This window comes from Drosophila subpulchrella, unplaced genomic scaffold (assembly GCF_014743375.2).
Source record: "Drosophila subpulchrella strain 33 F10 #4 breed RU33 unplaced genomic scaffold, RU_Dsub_v1.1 Primary Assembly Seq354, whole genome shotgun sequence".
Classification (NCBI taxonomy): domain Eukaryota; kingdom Metazoa; phylum Arthropoda; class Insecta; order Diptera; family Drosophilidae; genus Drosophila; species Drosophila subpulchrella.
Window position 1 is genome coordinate 11,162,254 of NW_023665577.1, and position 14,678 is coordinate 11,176,931.

Here is a 14,678-nt window from a genome sequence, read left to right on the forward strand (position 1 = left end):
CGCATGCGATAAATGCGGAAATGAAATGGAAATGGAACACTTTATGAAGAAAACAAACTCGATTTTTGGTACAAAATCGTATTTATTTTTTTAAAATTAAGGTTTTTTCAATTTATTTTCTTTAGGCCAGACACTTAAAAAGCAGCCAACGTAGATCAATATTTTAGATACATTTTATATATTTGTCTTTTTTTTTGGACTCACAACCCTGACATTTTCTCCCCATATTTACTAATCTGATTTGAATTTAATTTAATTTTTTAAGTTTTAATTGTAAGTATGTATATAGTCTATGTACCGCCATAGATGCCTCCCAATCCTCCTCCGTGATTTTGTAAATAATTGCAAAATATAAGACTAAATTCTTTATTTTAAATCTATTATTTTCTTGTAATGTTTTTAATTATATCAGTGACCGTTACGGTTGTAATTTTTAGTTTGATCTTTTTTTTAGTTTTTTAAAGATTTAAAAATAATTTGTATTTTTAGAGATATTTGATAAGACTTATTTGTGATTTTTTCAAAAAGTCAAAGATAAAACCTTTTTTAAATGTATATATTCAAATGAGTTAAAAACAAAAATTATTTTGAGCTTTTGTTTTTAAAAATCACAGCACTATACTTTTTTGTACACCTTGTCTTTTGAGTTTAAAAACGGGCTGGATCTATGCTCGAATTGTGTAGATAAATAAGAGAATGAGTGGTTTGTATATTGTTTGAATTGTCCGTTTATAGGTGAAAACATCTCTATTTAGTTATTAGAAATTATAGTTGGCTGTTTTTACCGCCCTTGACCAAAGTTGCACTTTAAGCCCATTAATAGCAATTAACTGCGATTCATTATTTACAGCAAGTATCCAATTTCGACCCTTCCCTCCCTATTCCTTCACCACCCACCAACCAAGCGGAACTGGCAGTTCAAAACGAAATTTATCGAAAACTTTTAGTAAAGCAAATATTGGCGTGGCTTCGAGGAGGTGAGTGGGTGGTGGGCGGAGAATTCGGTGTGCACTTGGCGGGAAATGTGCGGTGGGCATACAAATAGCTTTAGACGCTGCACTTGGCACGCGGAAGGGATACACAACCTATGAGTGATACATATACACATAAGAAACCCCCATCCTATTCGTCCTGTTTGTTTGTCACTTGCATTGCAGACAGTTCAAGGGTGAAAAAATAGCAGCCACCCGAAAACTTTTCCTCTCAAGTTTTCGCCGCTAATGGAGCCAATTCATACACACCAACTTGGGAAAACACGGCAGTCACAGGCAATCCCTTCCCCGGATTTAGCCCGCCGCAGAGTGCGACCACTGATTAATAGCTTAAAATGTAGGAAGCCATAACCGTTGGCCTTTATTAGGTCAGCATCCGCCAGTGTCGTTATTTGCATGATAAAAGTGAAGTGGTTGCCACGGCAAAGGCAGCCTTTTACCTCCCGCTTGATGCAGTATTAAGCAGCAGACAGGAGGTTATAGCCCGTGGCTCCCGGTCCGTCCTGTGATGCCATAAAAGCGTGCCGAAGAAGATAAAACTCAAATTGCAGCAACGAACACGTTCAAAGGCGAAGCCCTGCAATTGATAATCCTGTTGCCTGGCCAGCGACGTGACCTAGTCAACTTTCAAGTCGATCATTTGGAGCAGAGTAGGGCGATAAAGTTACACTCCACTATAATTGGAAAGCAAACGTAGGTTTTTACTAGCAGTGCTGTGCCTTAAACTAAGGTTTATTCCGGAAAGCCGTATATCTTAACATTGCCAGCATCCCGTCGCCTGTCGCTGTCCTTCTCATCGCAGGCGTAGGCCAAGAGGTATTGCTTGGGATGCCAGGCCACCGTGAAGGTAGAGGCATCCACGTGGATGTCGGTCACACGTTCTCCCGTCTCGGTGAAGGCAATGTCTATGATCAGATCCTCGCTGGCGGAGGCTATCAGCCGCTCGTCGTGGCTGAAGGATATGGTGCGAACGGGCCACTCCAGGCGGCTGATCATGCGCAGGCAGGCCAGCTCGTTGGCATCCCACAGAGAGACTTGGGCGTCGGCCGAGCCAGTGGCAAAGTATTTACCTGGAAAATACATTAAGTGTTACAAAATTCCGTGATAACTCTGCTAGTGAGTAAGACTTCCATACCCGTTGGTCCGAACTCTATGCAAATGCAGTTGGCGGGATGCGCCTTTAGAGTCATCTGGTGCTCCAGGCTGGGATAATTTAGAACATGCATGCATCCCAGTCCGTTGGTTAGGAAGAACAGATCATTGGTGTTGTTCCACGATATCTCGTTGACCTCAAAGCTGAAGGGCTCCTCCACGCGGATCTTATTCGTGCGCGTGTCTATAAAGGTGATTAGATCTTCCTTGTTGCCCACGGCGATTGTCTTGCCATCCGGCGACCAGGCTATGTTGATGTTCTCTCCCTTGGTGTTGGTCACCGAAACACATTTGCCGGCGCGTATGTCCCAGATTCTCACGGTTTTGTCCCCGCTGGCGGTGGCGAACTGGTCGGGATTCGTGCGATGCCAACACAGCTGGTCCACGGATGCAGTGTGTCCCCGGTAAATGCTGCCCTTGACGAAGCGATCCCGCTCCAAGGAGTAGACCGCCACCGTCTTGTCGAAGGATCCGGAGGCCAGGTGACGACCATCTGCGTTCCAGCAAACCGAGTGCACCTGTGGACATGAGGATTTCGGATTTCAGAGAGGAGCCCCCAGGATTGGCGGGAAATCGTGCTCACCTTGGACATGTGCGCCCGCTGCTCCCGTATTTTGCTGTGGCCCCGGAAGTACGACTTCAGGTCGTCGAAAGTTTGCTCCGTGCGACTCATAGTTATTAGTTATTTTTATTATTTTATAAAAATTTAACCCGGCTTTTTTTATTTGTAAACAAAAGAGTGACCGTACGTGACTTACGAAAATACACCCTAATAAAAGACCCAAAAAAAGGGTCAAAATCAGAGTTAGCCAAGACTCGCACCACTATAACGGTTTATGTCTTTGCAATGGCGGTAAATTTAAATATATCGTTTGTAGTCCAAGTTTCTCAAACTTAAATAACTTATTTTAATACGTAATATGAGATTTTCAAGATTATTCAAACCGATTTGTTGTCTTTCTGGTAATTGAGTAAAATGATTCAAAATATTTAACATGAAAAAAATAGGTTCATTTATGTCAGCATAGTCAATAGAAAACTTTAAACGAGTTTCTGGAAACTACCTCTTTCATTAATTACGCTACTGCTTGCACTCAAAATATTGAACTACAAAGAGAGAGCGTTAATTATCAACAGAACTTTATTGAATCGCTGCAACAACATATTCATTAAATAAGGAAAACAAATAAATAAGGATAAAAAAGCGTGGATCGAGGCAGTGCCTCATGGACGTCGGTGATTCCGCGGTGGATCCCTCACATTTCGGTCACTCTTGTCGTGGATGTGAACCGTCTCGCCGAGCTCCACGTTGGCATGCAGGGCGGCATCATTGGCATTGAGGTGGGCCTCCTGGGCGGACAAGGTGGCCTTCTCCGCCGCATCCCGGGTTTCCTCGTAGTCCAACCGAGCCGAATAAGCCTGCGATTCTGCGTGTTCCAACTTGGTCTTGGCCTGGGCCACCATATCGATTTGGGAGGCCAATTCGGCCGCAGCCTCGGATGCTGCCTTCTGAGCCAACTCGGAGGCCGACTGGGCATTGTTAAGAGCGGCAGTCAGGACACTCACATGGTTGATGGCCTGCTGCGCGGCATATTGGGCCGCCTTTGCGGATCTCTTTGCCTGTTGCAGCTGGGTCAGCTCGTTCTCCATCGCCTTGTGGGCCTCCACGCTCTGATCCTCCAGTCGATGGAGCAGCACCTCTTTGCCCTTTAGTACAGCCACCGCAGTTCCGGCTGCCTGGGCTGCCGCTTGCGCTAGAGTGCTTTTGGCCACATAGGAAGCCTGTTTGCCAGCTGCATTTTGACTGGCCACTGCGGATAAGGCCTGATCGGCGGAACCCTTGGCGATGCTGCGAAGTCCATTGTCGGCCAGGTAACCACCTCCTCCTCCTCCTCCCCCATGCAGCGAGTGCACTATGTAATCGGAGGAGCCTTCGTAGTGGGAAAGCTTCACCTTGGCCGGCTCGAACTCATCGTGGTTAATGGCCTCGTAGGTGTAGGGTGGCACCTCGTGCTCGATCACCGCCGTTTGCTGAGGCACTGGACCTGGTCCCTGGTGGGATGGAGGCGGTGGCGGGGGCGGCACATTGACGAGGTGGTGATAGTGCGCCTCCTTCCGCTTCACCTTGCGACCCAGCGCCGGCATGGCCACTAAATCACAGAGGGAAATCCCCCAATTAAGCCTGATTTGCATAAGGAAGTCGGCAGGCGGCAAGACTCACCCAAAAACAGCGTCAGGAGCAGCAGTTGCAACAGCGATGGCATCTCTTCCCTGGCGATTATGCAATGGAGCAGTTGGCGAAAGAAAGGCGCGCAACCGGAAGACTCGTGATCGCCGCAGGTGGAAGGCAATGTGTTCCTGTGTCGCACTTAGAGTGTCTCCTTTGGGTTAAAATATCTGAAAAAAAAACAATATCAACTGGATTTTAATACATTCAGAAATAAAGCGTTCTTAAAATTGTCCTCCCACCTTTCAAAATAATCCAGACCACTTGCATCTCTATTTCAAAATCGAAAAATAAAGTTGAAAGTAGTTCTGTCATCATTTTAAGAACGTTTCTTCTCTAACAAGTGAGAAGGTGGCTTATTTAAGTTTCAAATATTATTGGTAACTCTAAATATAAATTTTATATTCGAAAATAAATGGTTTTGAAATAGCGCCTTGATTTAAAATGCTTAATTACTCCAAACCTCCAGAGGTCTGTTCCTATGAGGGAATCACATTATTGTTAAAATATCAATTTTTTTAAGAAAGCTAAGCTTTTACTCTGTCTTATGAAACCTAAAAGGAATCAAAAGACATCCTATATTTCCACAAAACATTTTCCCACCTAAAGGACACTTTTTCTGAGTGCATAATCATAATCACTTGGCAACCGGTTGCCTTACTGCTTTGCCTATTAGCTAACAAACAAATGGTGGTGCACTTTCTTTGCTCTAGGATGACCGGCAAGTCGTTAGTGTGTCACGACATGATATGTTCCACAGGAGAACCTGTTTAGTTTTAAGGCCAGCAAAACTGGACAGCACACAAATCACCCGGTTATCACTCAGTTTTGATGGGTGGACGTCTCCAACGCACCTCTCGATGATTCCGACGATTGGGATAACCGACACGAGCGTCCTGTGTGGGCCAAAGACAAAATGCTTCTGATTCGAATGGAGGATCGCCCGCCAAACGAAGTCAATGTGGATGGACGGGTTCGGTGGTTCGGTGGAAAACGCTTTTACTTTCGCACTCGGAAAAGCTGGGAGCGGCGAATGTGTTTAGTAAATCCGGTGGAGACTCAACGACGATTGCCAGTTGGCCACCGGAGGCGCCATGTATTTATAAACAAACTGGTCGGGTCGCCTGGCAGAAGAAAGTGCAAACCCGTTGGATGTTGGCTGATGGTTTTCTTTGCGAGTTGGCCATGTACCAAACATTGTGTTAACAATAATGGTGCTGGGTCAATGCTACCAGGCTGGCCGATTGGATAATTTGCAGCCGCAATTATGGAAGAGCCTCTAATTGCCATGAGACGCTTTAAATGCCCGCTCCGGGTGAGATTGCATATGAGTAAAGACGTCAGGTGTCCGATGATTGTTCGCTTCCTCGCAAATCCGCGTGCGAACATGGAGGAGTAGTCGGAAGTTTAGCGGGGTGTGTTGAGCATACGCCCCACATAAATCTATATAGATCCCTTCACATACATAGGTGGATGTGTTCATCGTTACATAACATCCTTTTTATAAATGAAAAATAAAAGTAAAATAGAAAATATAAAAATTAATGATCCAAGTGGGTGCGTCCCCTCTTGATGCGCAGTCGGTGCCTCAGTTCCGCCCTGCGGCGCTCCCGAGTGGCCCTTTGCCTGGCCTCCTGGGCGGCACAGGCTGCCTTCTCGGCGGCATTCTTGGTGTTCTTGAAATCCGCCCTAGCCACCTCCAATTGTCGGAGTAGTAGCTCCACCCGCTTTTTCGCCGCGTCCACGAGCTGCTGCTTCTCACCCAGCTCCTGTTGGGCTCCATTCGCCACATGCTCCGAATTGACCACGTTGTCCTGGGCATTCTTCACCGCCTGCGTGATGGTCTTCAGTTGCTCCGCCGCCTGTTTGGAAGCCTGTCCTGCGGCGGCGCAGGTGGTCTGGGTGGTCTGCAAGAGAGTGCTCTCCTCCTGCACCACCAGCTCTCCCTCCTTCACCTCGGACTCTAGTTGCTCCACGATCTGCTGCTTCCCGGCCAGAGCCGCTTCTGCCGCCTTGGCAGCGGCCTGTGCCTTGTCGGCCAATTGCTGCTTCACCTGACGAGCTGCCGCCTCGCCCGCCTCCATCTGGGCATCGGATGCGTCCTTGGCCTCCTTGGCCGCTTTCTGGGCAATGTTGGAGGCTTTTATTTTCGTTTTGCCGTCCATTTTGATGCCGCACTTGGCACCTTCCGAGGATGACGAAGGACAATTGTCTCCGTCACCCTGATGATCCGAGATCAAGCCCACCATCTCATTGGAGGACTGAAAGATATAAGGACATAAGAAGCTTCGATTAACAGTTTAATTGTATGGGTTTCATAGTACCTGAGCCATCTTATAGCCTTTTGAAAGTCCCGCGACCAAAAGGACAATTAGGATAACCGCAGGTTTCAATTCCATGTTCAGCTTCGGAAAAGTTTCTTTAAAATTATATTACACATAAGTTATATATGTTTCAATAGGGAGAGATTTCGGAAACTTCTATTGATAACTATATTTTCAAATAAGACTGTCAATTAAATGCCAACTTGTGTTATGCAATTGTATTTAGGGTTTCAGCTTTGGCTTCAAATTTTTTCACTCATGTGCACTGTTGCCGTTGATCAAATATATTATTTTTCCTTGTTTAAAATTTAGATACTTTGTACATTATTTACTCTAATTGGCCGATATCAAGAAGTAGGGAAGAGGAAACCGAATACTGAAATACATGTCGTATGAGTGATATTTAAATTAAATAATGGTTATATAACTAGATTTAAAAATTCTAAAAATAACTTTAAATTTACCAAACGACATATAATCAAACGAGACTATCAGTCATGTTAAATCCCAGTTTTTAATTCATTGACTGTCACATCACCAGCACAAAAACCTCTACATTTCGTTTTCCTGATGAGCCTAGAGATTTATGTAAGATGCGAGATTTCCGATGCGTTACGAGTCCCTGGTTTCGATGCTGCTTCTGGTGAACATCCTGCTGATGAGCACTGCGGAATCTGCCAACCGGAACGATCCGCGGTTCAAGCCGGCTGCCGGCTTCTGCAAGACGAACGTGAAGGCCAGCCAGATGGCCTCGAAGGCGGCGAAGGATGCCAAGGACGCCAAGGATGCACAGCCGTGTGCCGCGGAAGTGGCGGGTCAGAGGGCCAAGGCCATGCTGGCGGACAGGGCACTGCAAGCGGCCAAGGCGGCGGAGGCAGCTCTCAACGGTAAGAAGCAGCTCCTGGACGAGATCACCAAGAGTCTGGCCGAAACGAGGCGGGTCATCGAGGAAATCCAGCGAGCCATAGCCGCCAGCTCCTGCTCGGCCAAGGCGACGAAGGAAATCCGTGAGAAACTTCAGAGAACCCTCGCCAACATGCAGAATCTGCTGCAGGAGATGGGTACCAGTCTGGAAAACATCCGTCGAGTGGCCGTGAGGGTCCAAAAGGAGGCCGCCGAGAAACGCAGTCTCCTCGAAGCGGCCAAGCGGCGGGTGGAGGAGCTTCACAACTGCCTGGCCCAGGCCCAGACGGATCTGGAGCAGAATCGGGAGAGCGCCAAGAAGGCCTGCGACGCCGCCACCGAGGCCCAAAAGCGGGTCGAGGCAGTTCGTCAGCTGGTGTCCAAGATCAAGATGCTGAGGCGAAAGGATCTGCAATCGTTGAGCAGCTTCCTGCGCAGGAGGAGGAGAAGAAGCAGCCCGGCGAAAACACAGTTGAGTTGATTGTTCCGTTTTGGCAATAAACATGTTTATATTTTGTTACAAAACATTAAAAAAAACAAATATATTTTTAAGATTATTGTAGAACTTTGGCGCCATTTAAAAACAAGGCTGCAAAATCGATAGTATCGATATTTTTAGGCATTGGAATATTTGTAGTATTTTTTTATAAATGAAAGTGGTATAAAAAGTATTTTCTTATACGGTCACACTCAAGCCAACCGCATTTTTTTCTGTGAAAGTTGGAAAATTAGCCGAAAAGATTGTAAATATTTATTAAAAACAGCCAAAAACCGCACTTCAATAAGCAGTAAAAATGGCGCGAAAGAATGCCCAGGCGGAGGACCTCTCGAACGTGGAGTTCGAGACGAGCGAGGACGTGGAGGTGATTCCCACCTTCAACGCCATGAACCTGAAGGAGGAGCTGCTACGCGGCATCTACGCGTACGGTGAGTGGTGTGTATACCCATTTGCCGATCTTAAGCTAAACCAGATCTCTGAATTCCCAAGGCTTTGAGAAACCCTCGGCCATCCAGCAGAGGAGCATCAAACCCATTGTCAAGGGACGCGATGTGATTGCCCAGGCGCAATCGGGAACGGGTAAAACGGCCACCTTCTCCATCTCCATCCTGCAGAGCCTGGACACCACGCTGCGGGAGACCCAGGTCCTGTGCCTGTCGCCCACCCGCGAGTTGGCCGTGCAGATCCAGAAGGTGATCCTGGCCCTCGGCGACATGATGAACGTCCAGTGCCATGTGTGCATCGGCGGCACCAACCTGGGCGAGGATATCCGAAAATTAGACTACGGCCAGCACATTGTGAGCGGCACTCCCGGACGAGTATTCGACATGATCAAGCGACGGGTGCTGCGAACAAGGTAAGATTTTGGAAAGACCCATTTAAGAACCGACTAATTTATAAGTATATCTTAAAGGGCCATCAAGATGCTGGTGCTGGACGAAGCCGATGAGATGTTGAACAAAGGCTTTAAGGAACAGATTTACGATGTGTATCGCTACTTGCCACCTGCCACACAGGTGGTGCTCATCTCGGCCACCTTGCCCCACGAGATACTCGAAATGACCTCCAAATTCATGACAGATCCCATTCGCATCTTGGTCAAGCGGTAAGATGATCTGTTTCTATAGACATTTCCACATCTAAACCCTAATCCTTTACAGCGATGAATTGACGCTGGAAGGCATTAAGCAGTTCTTCGTGGCCGTGGAGCGTGAGGAGTGGAAATTCGACACTCTGTGCGATCTGTACGACACCCTGACCATTACCCAGGCCGTTATCTTCTGCAATACTAAGCGCAAGGTGGACTGGCTGACGGAGAAGATGCGCGAGGCCAACTTCACAGTGAGCTCCATGCACGGCGACATGCCGCAAAAGGAGCGTGACGAGATCATGAAGGAGTTCCGAGCCGGCCAGTCGCGTGTCCTCATTACAACCGACGTGTGGGCTCGCGGTATTGATGTGCAGCAGGTCTCGCTGGTCATTAACTACGATTTGCCCAACAATCGTGAGCTGTACATCCACCGCATCGGTCGGTCGGGTCGCTTCGGACGCAAGGGTGTCGCCATCAACTTTGTCAAGTCCGACGATATCCGCATCCTGCGCGACATTGAACAGTACTACTCTACACAAATCGACGAGATGCCCATGAACGTGGCCGACTTGATCTAAGCTAATATTCTATTTCTACTTTTATGTAACGCATCTTTTCCTAGCCGTAACAACAAACGAATGAAGTAAATACATTTGAAGAGTATTTGGCTTTCGATAGACAACCAAAATCTGTATAATAATAAATAACACATAAGAATTTAATACAGAAACCAGTTTGTTTTAGAAATGGGAGAAGGGGTTTCGGGGATAGGAGATTAACGTAAGTTCTTACGTCAGGGCAGGTATTTACAATTAAAAGTTAATTTATGTTTAAGTGAGCTGTGCACTTAGTAATCTTTTGTTAGACTTAAAATATTGCAAATAAACTAACAATTGTCACAAGCCTATTTACACGGTTTTACCTAATCAGATACCTAAAGACTTTGGTTGTGGCGAACAAAATAGCGCGCTATAAACATTAATTAACACTACAACCTTCGCTGTGATGGATTATCTCAGCTTATAACTTCTGGCTTTTGGGGCAACGATGGAACATATGAGCTGGCCGTAGAAGTCGTCAGAGTGGTTTGGGTTTTTTTCTTAGTTTCGTCCGACTTTAGGAGGGTGCCCAGAACAATGCCAAGGAAGAGAATGAGTCCCACTTGGTGATTGGATAAGAACTTTTTGGCACAGTCGCTGGGGTTGTCAATGTTGAGGGAGTAAATCTGAAATGAAGGAGTTGAATAAGCTAGGAAAGATTGACCATAAAGGGAATCATACCTGCTGCACTAAATGAGCTCCGACTATCCCAACAGCCGCGTAGTAGGGCAACGTTTGATCACAAGCCCATCCTGCGGTGGACAGACCCGTCAGCATGGCTGCTGTGAAGCCAGACAGCCACGCCTTAGTATTCTCGCCAAATCTCAGAGCCGTCGACTTCACGCCTATCTGCAGGTCATCCAGCTTGTCCTGGTGGGCGTAAATCGTGTCGTAGACTATGGTCCAGCAAACGCCGGAGAGGTAGAGCGGCAGACAGGCGGCCAAATTGACGCTGCCTTGGGTGGCACACCACCCCAGAAGGGCACCCCAATTGAAGGCCATGCCCAGGACCAGCTGGGGCCAATAGGTGACCCTCTTCATAAGGGGATAGGTGATCACAAGACCCAGGGAACTGGCCCCCAGCAAAATGGACTGCCAGTTGAGCTGCACCAGCACCAGAAGGCCCAGACTGAGCTGCGCTGAGAGGAACACTATGGCATCGAACTGGCTGATCTGACCGGAGGCCAAGGGTCGCATTCGGGTGCGTTCCACCTTGGCATCGATGTCCTTGTCCCAGAGATCATTGATCGTGCAGCCTGCTCCCCGCATGATTAGGGCCCCGGTTCCGAAGAGGCCCAGCATGGTGAGATCTGGCCAGCATCCTGCATCCGCACTGAGGGCTATGCTCCAGGCGCATGGCCAGAAAAGGAGGTAGGTACCGATGGGTCGATCGATTCGCATCAGTTGGGCGTAGGGTTTGGCGGCTGCCAGGAGTTCCTCCACCGGCGTAAGGCTTTTCGCGGGTTCAGTGGCGGTACTCGAGCACCTGGAGGATATATCCTGGATTTGGATCTGCGGCCTATCCCAGTCGCTTGGATCTCCAATCAAAACACGCGCTGGTCGCCGGAGAAGCATGTGTTTTGTTGTTGCCGCCACCGCGTAAGAGCTGCGGAAGTGCATCGCGCTCGGCAGTCGCAGGTGTCTCAGCGCAAACATTGCTATTCACCTTTTAGCAACCCCTTCAATAGTTAAATCATCAAATCACTTAATATGAGGCGGGTTATTAGTTAAAACTCACGGAAAAATGGCAAGATTTTTGGTGGAACTTTGGTTGGGAATGTCACAGGGTTGCCACCCGGGAAAAGGTGAGCGTAGTGACACCGGATGGGCGGAAAAAGAAAAAAGTCTGGTAGCACTGTCATAATTGGCGCTTAAAATTCAAATTCATATTTTTGAATATTAGGCAGTACAGATTCAAGTGCTTTATAGTTCAACCTTAATTCCTACTCTGTTTTTCCAGGAAACGTAAAACATTTACAATCATATTAACAATTTCTTAATATATGTTTATGTGTACGACGTATTTTTAAGCCTTAGTAATTGGTCAAATTTGTTAATACTGTTGTTATTCTTTCTATAATTTGATTCATTTTTCATAAAATTTCTTTGCCAAACGGATAAAACAAAAAGCTTTCCAATTTAACTAATAACCCAACCACTTACCCCTCTGCAATATCGTTAGTCTTTGCGCACGTCCCCAATTTTTCGAAATTGGCCCACGGCGCAGGAATGTCCGTAGAATTTTTGCACACGGCCGCAGCAGATTTGCGCACGGCCATCAATTTCAGCGGCATTCGGGCCCAGTTAGAAATAGCCCAGTAAGAAATAACACTCTTGGAAAGCCAAGTGGACTAAGGCGGACCGCCGGCGATCCGCCGTCCGTCGGTTGCTATCGCTCCGTGGGCTATATGTATACCCATGTATGTTTGTATGATCGCACGCGGAGTACGTACCATAAAACCGTACTCGATCAAGTGAAAGAATGGAAATGTTTCGACACCATGTATTACAGCAACAATTGCAGGGAGAATATATTAGCCCATGATTGATAATCTGGATTGCAATAAATTCTGCACTCAAATCGATTGTTGAACCTTTGGCTTTAGTCCATAAATAAAATGGCAGGTCGAAGATAAAATCAAAGATCAAGGATGGTCTTATCTAGACCTAAGATAAAGATCTAAAATTATATCTATTGTTCTGCCTTACCTCACTAAGATTAGAATACATTTATGTTTATTTACATGGCTATATCTAGGTTGGCATTATTTTACAGGGTTCGCCTATCGTTGGTATCGCCGCCACTGGTTGATAACGAACCTTTCTCATTTCTCATAGATAAGCGCACTTGCCTATCGCCGCGTCGGCGGGATTAGGGTCGATTTTCTTTAAAAAACCACTCGCGAGCACTGACTTGCAAGCAGTCAACGCTCTGCTCTCAGAACCTCAGGTCTAGCGGTTATTGTTATCACTGTGCTTCCCCGATCGGCAGTCGGATTTTCCACATCTTTTGTTGACTATATCTGTTTTAAAAAAAAGCACTCAAAATGGACCACGATCATGACCACGGCTCGGAAGACACTGCCAGCACGGAGAAATCCTGTCCCATGATCATGGTGGTAAGTACCCAGTAGTTACACAATCTCTGCGGTCCACCGTTATGAATATTAATTCACTTACCTATACGCTAAACGCTGTAATTTTAAAGTCACTCATCCAGTTTCGCTGATTGAGATTTAGCCGGAGAGCAAATAAGTATCTCGCCCGACATGGAATTTAAATTCTCTGGCTAGTCACTCCCTAGTACGTATGTTTATGAGGCACACAATGATTTATTTGCTCTCTGGCGCTTTTTTAGGCGCTCTCAACAAACACAAATTGAATATGCGTATACAGGGTGTTGTGTTCAATTTTGGGGAACCTGTTGAAAATATTAACGTTAAAAAGAAAATTAAAAAAATTCGTTTCGCTTTCATTTTTGTTTTTATTTTATTAAAAAAGGGTATACTATGTTTATTTTAATAAAAAAGTTTATTAATATTTAGCAAAGCATTTCACCCCTGAAATCATGGTCAATGGTTTGGAAAATGATATAATACTCTTTTATTATTTGATGTTTTACTACTCCCTTATCTGCCATCTCTATTATTTTATACGATTTTTAATTAACCCTTTTCACTCCTATATTAAAGTTCCATGCTGGCCACTGCGAACGGATATTGTGGCGCGGCTGGGTGGCATCCACGGTGACCGAGTTCGTCCTGTCCGCATTGGCCATCTTCCTGGTGTCCTTCCTGTACGAGGCCCTCAAGTTCCTGCGCCAGCAATTGGCTCGCAGGGAAGCCCGGAAGCAGAGCGAGAGACTGGCGGCGGAGCAACGCAGGAAGAACGAGGCTCCACAATCCGGAGGATGCTGCTCGGAAACCCCTCTGGCGGAGCCCAGGGAGCAGAGCTACTGGCAGCGCCTGTTCGCCTCGTCGCACATCTTCCAGTCCCTACTGAACCTCCTGCAGATCGTCATCTCCTACCTGCTCATGCTGATCTTCATGACCTTCAACTACTGGCTGTGCCTGGCAGTGGTCCTGGGATTGGGCCTGGGCTACTTCTTCTTCGGCTGGAACAAGAAGAATCCCGACGAGAGCGAGTGCTGTCCTTAGATACAGGATATTCTTCCTACTACTTGCTGTTTTGTATACCAATTGTTAAACCTTAACCCCTTATCAGTTTTGGTTCGCACATCAAACAGTCCCGTCCCCAAGTAATCACACACGTTGTTTAAAAATACAATTTTATTCGATAGTTACACTTGGTTTAATTGTAATTGATGTAATCGTAGCATAAATTAGTCAACTAGTTTACTTAATATATTGTACAAATAGTAGTTATGAGAACAAGAACCTATACAACACGTATGTATCTAAATCGATTGACGTACCACTCAATACTTTCCATTTTACAATAAAGTTTTTTATGTAATTTTCATGATCTTCCAACTCAAAACACAAACAATCTGATATGAAACAAAAAATAAGAACGCAAAGTTAAATCACCAGGATTACACGAAATTCGTAAAGATATGAGGACAGTGCCAGTTCTATGTCCTGACAGCCACCAATTTACTATAAACATGGCATCCATTTAACACACAAAAATTATTAACAATATTTGAATAGGATTTTAAGGAATCTTAATTTAAACTCATTTTACCAAATATTTTTTTTAGTTTTTTACATTTTTAAAAATATTGTGAACTGTTGCCTTCTTTAAAAAAATTCTTTTAAAAATGTTTTATACAAATATAAATATTTTATGACATGCCTGGATTTTCAACAAATGACCTTAAGTATTGCTGTCGAGGAAATGCAACTAAACAGACCTTGAGCTTGTGTAAA

At 45.8% G+C, this 14,678-nt stretch overlaps 7 protein-coding genes across 7 annotated transcripts; 3 read left to right on the forward strand and 4 right to left on the reverse strand.

The window, feature by feature from the left end:
* Positions 1–1,691: 1,691 nt before the first annotated feature.
* LOC119560217 (THO complex subunit 3) lies at positions 1,692–2,878 on the reverse strand. Its single transcript, XM_037873576.1, has 3 exons — positions 2,728–2,878; positions 2,128–2,662; positions 1,692–2,062 (listed from the first exon to the last, which is right to left on the reverse strand). Exons 1-3 carry the CDS (start codon positions 2,815–2,817, stop codon positions 1,725–1,727), a joined length of 963 nt encoding a protein of 320 aa, XP_037729504.1. The 5' UTR covers positions 2,818–2,878; the 3' UTR covers positions 1,692–1,724.
* A 466-nt stretch (positions 2,879–3,344) lies between these two features.
* On the reverse strand, positions 3,345–4,408 carry LOC119560670. The gene is made up of 2 exons (XM_037874243.1): positions 4,366–4,408; positions 3,345–4,294 (listed from the first exon to the last, which is right to left on the reverse strand). Exons 1-2 carry the CDS (start codon positions 4,406–4,408, stop codon positions 3,369–3,371), a joined length of 969 nt encoding a protein of 322 aa, XP_037730171.1. The 3' UTR covers positions 3,345–3,368.
* A 1,434-nt stretch (positions 4,409–5,842) lies between these two features.
* On the reverse strand, positions 5,843–7,177 carry LOC119560200. Its single transcript, XM_037873563.1, has 2 exons — positions 6,696–7,177; positions 5,843–6,632 (listed from the first exon to the last, which is right to left on the reverse strand). Exons 1-2 carry the CDS (start codon positions 6,768–6,770, stop codon positions 5,913–5,915), a joined length of 795 nt encoding a protein of 264 aa, XP_037729491.1. The 5' UTR covers positions 6,771–7,177; the 3' UTR covers positions 5,843–5,912.
* Positions 7,178–7,281: 104 nt separating this feature from the next.
* Positions 7,282–8,099, forward strand: LOC119560199 (axoneme-associated protein mst101(2)). The gene is given in 1 exon segment (XM_037873562.1): positions 7,282–8,099. A coding segment is annotated over 1 exon segment (798 nt). The 3' UTR covers positions 8,080–8,099.
* Positions 8,100–8,280: 181 nt separating this feature from the next.
* On the forward strand, positions 8,281–9,917 carry LOC119560509 (eukaryotic initiation factor 4A-III). The gene is made up of 4 exons (XM_037873983.1): positions 8,281–8,525; positions 8,587–8,953; positions 9,011–9,202; positions 9,258–9,917. Exons 1-4 carry the CDS (start codon positions 8,393–8,395, stop codon positions 9,763–9,765), a joined length of 1,200 nt encoding a protein of 399 aa, XP_037729911.1. The 5' UTR covers positions 8,281–8,392; the 3' UTR covers positions 9,766–9,917.
* Positions 9,880–11,610, reverse strand: LOC119560510 (4-hydroxybenzoate polyprenyltransferase, mitochondrial). The gene is made up of 3 exons (XM_037873984.1): positions 11,525–11,610; positions 10,468–11,465; positions 9,880–10,412 (listed from the first exon to the last, which is right to left on the reverse strand). Exons 2-3 carry the CDS (start codon positions 11,440–11,442, stop codon positions 10,203–10,205), a joined length of 1,185 nt encoding a protein of 394 aa, XP_037729912.1. The 5' UTR covers positions 11,443–11,465; positions 11,525–11,610; the 3' UTR covers positions 9,880–10,202.
* Positions 11,611–12,626: 1,016 nt separating this feature from the next.
* LOC119560373 (high affinity copper uptake protein 1) lies at positions 12,627–14,271 on the forward strand. The gene is made up of 2 exons (XM_037873779.1): positions 12,627–12,905; positions 13,479–14,271. The coding sequence occupies exons 1-2, from the start codon at positions 12,834–12,836 to the stop codon at positions 13,941–13,943; spliced, it is 537 nt and encodes a 178-aa protein (XP_037729707.1). The 5' UTR covers positions 12,627–12,833; the 3' UTR covers positions 13,944–14,271.
* Positions 14,272–14,678: the final 407 nt, after the last annotated feature.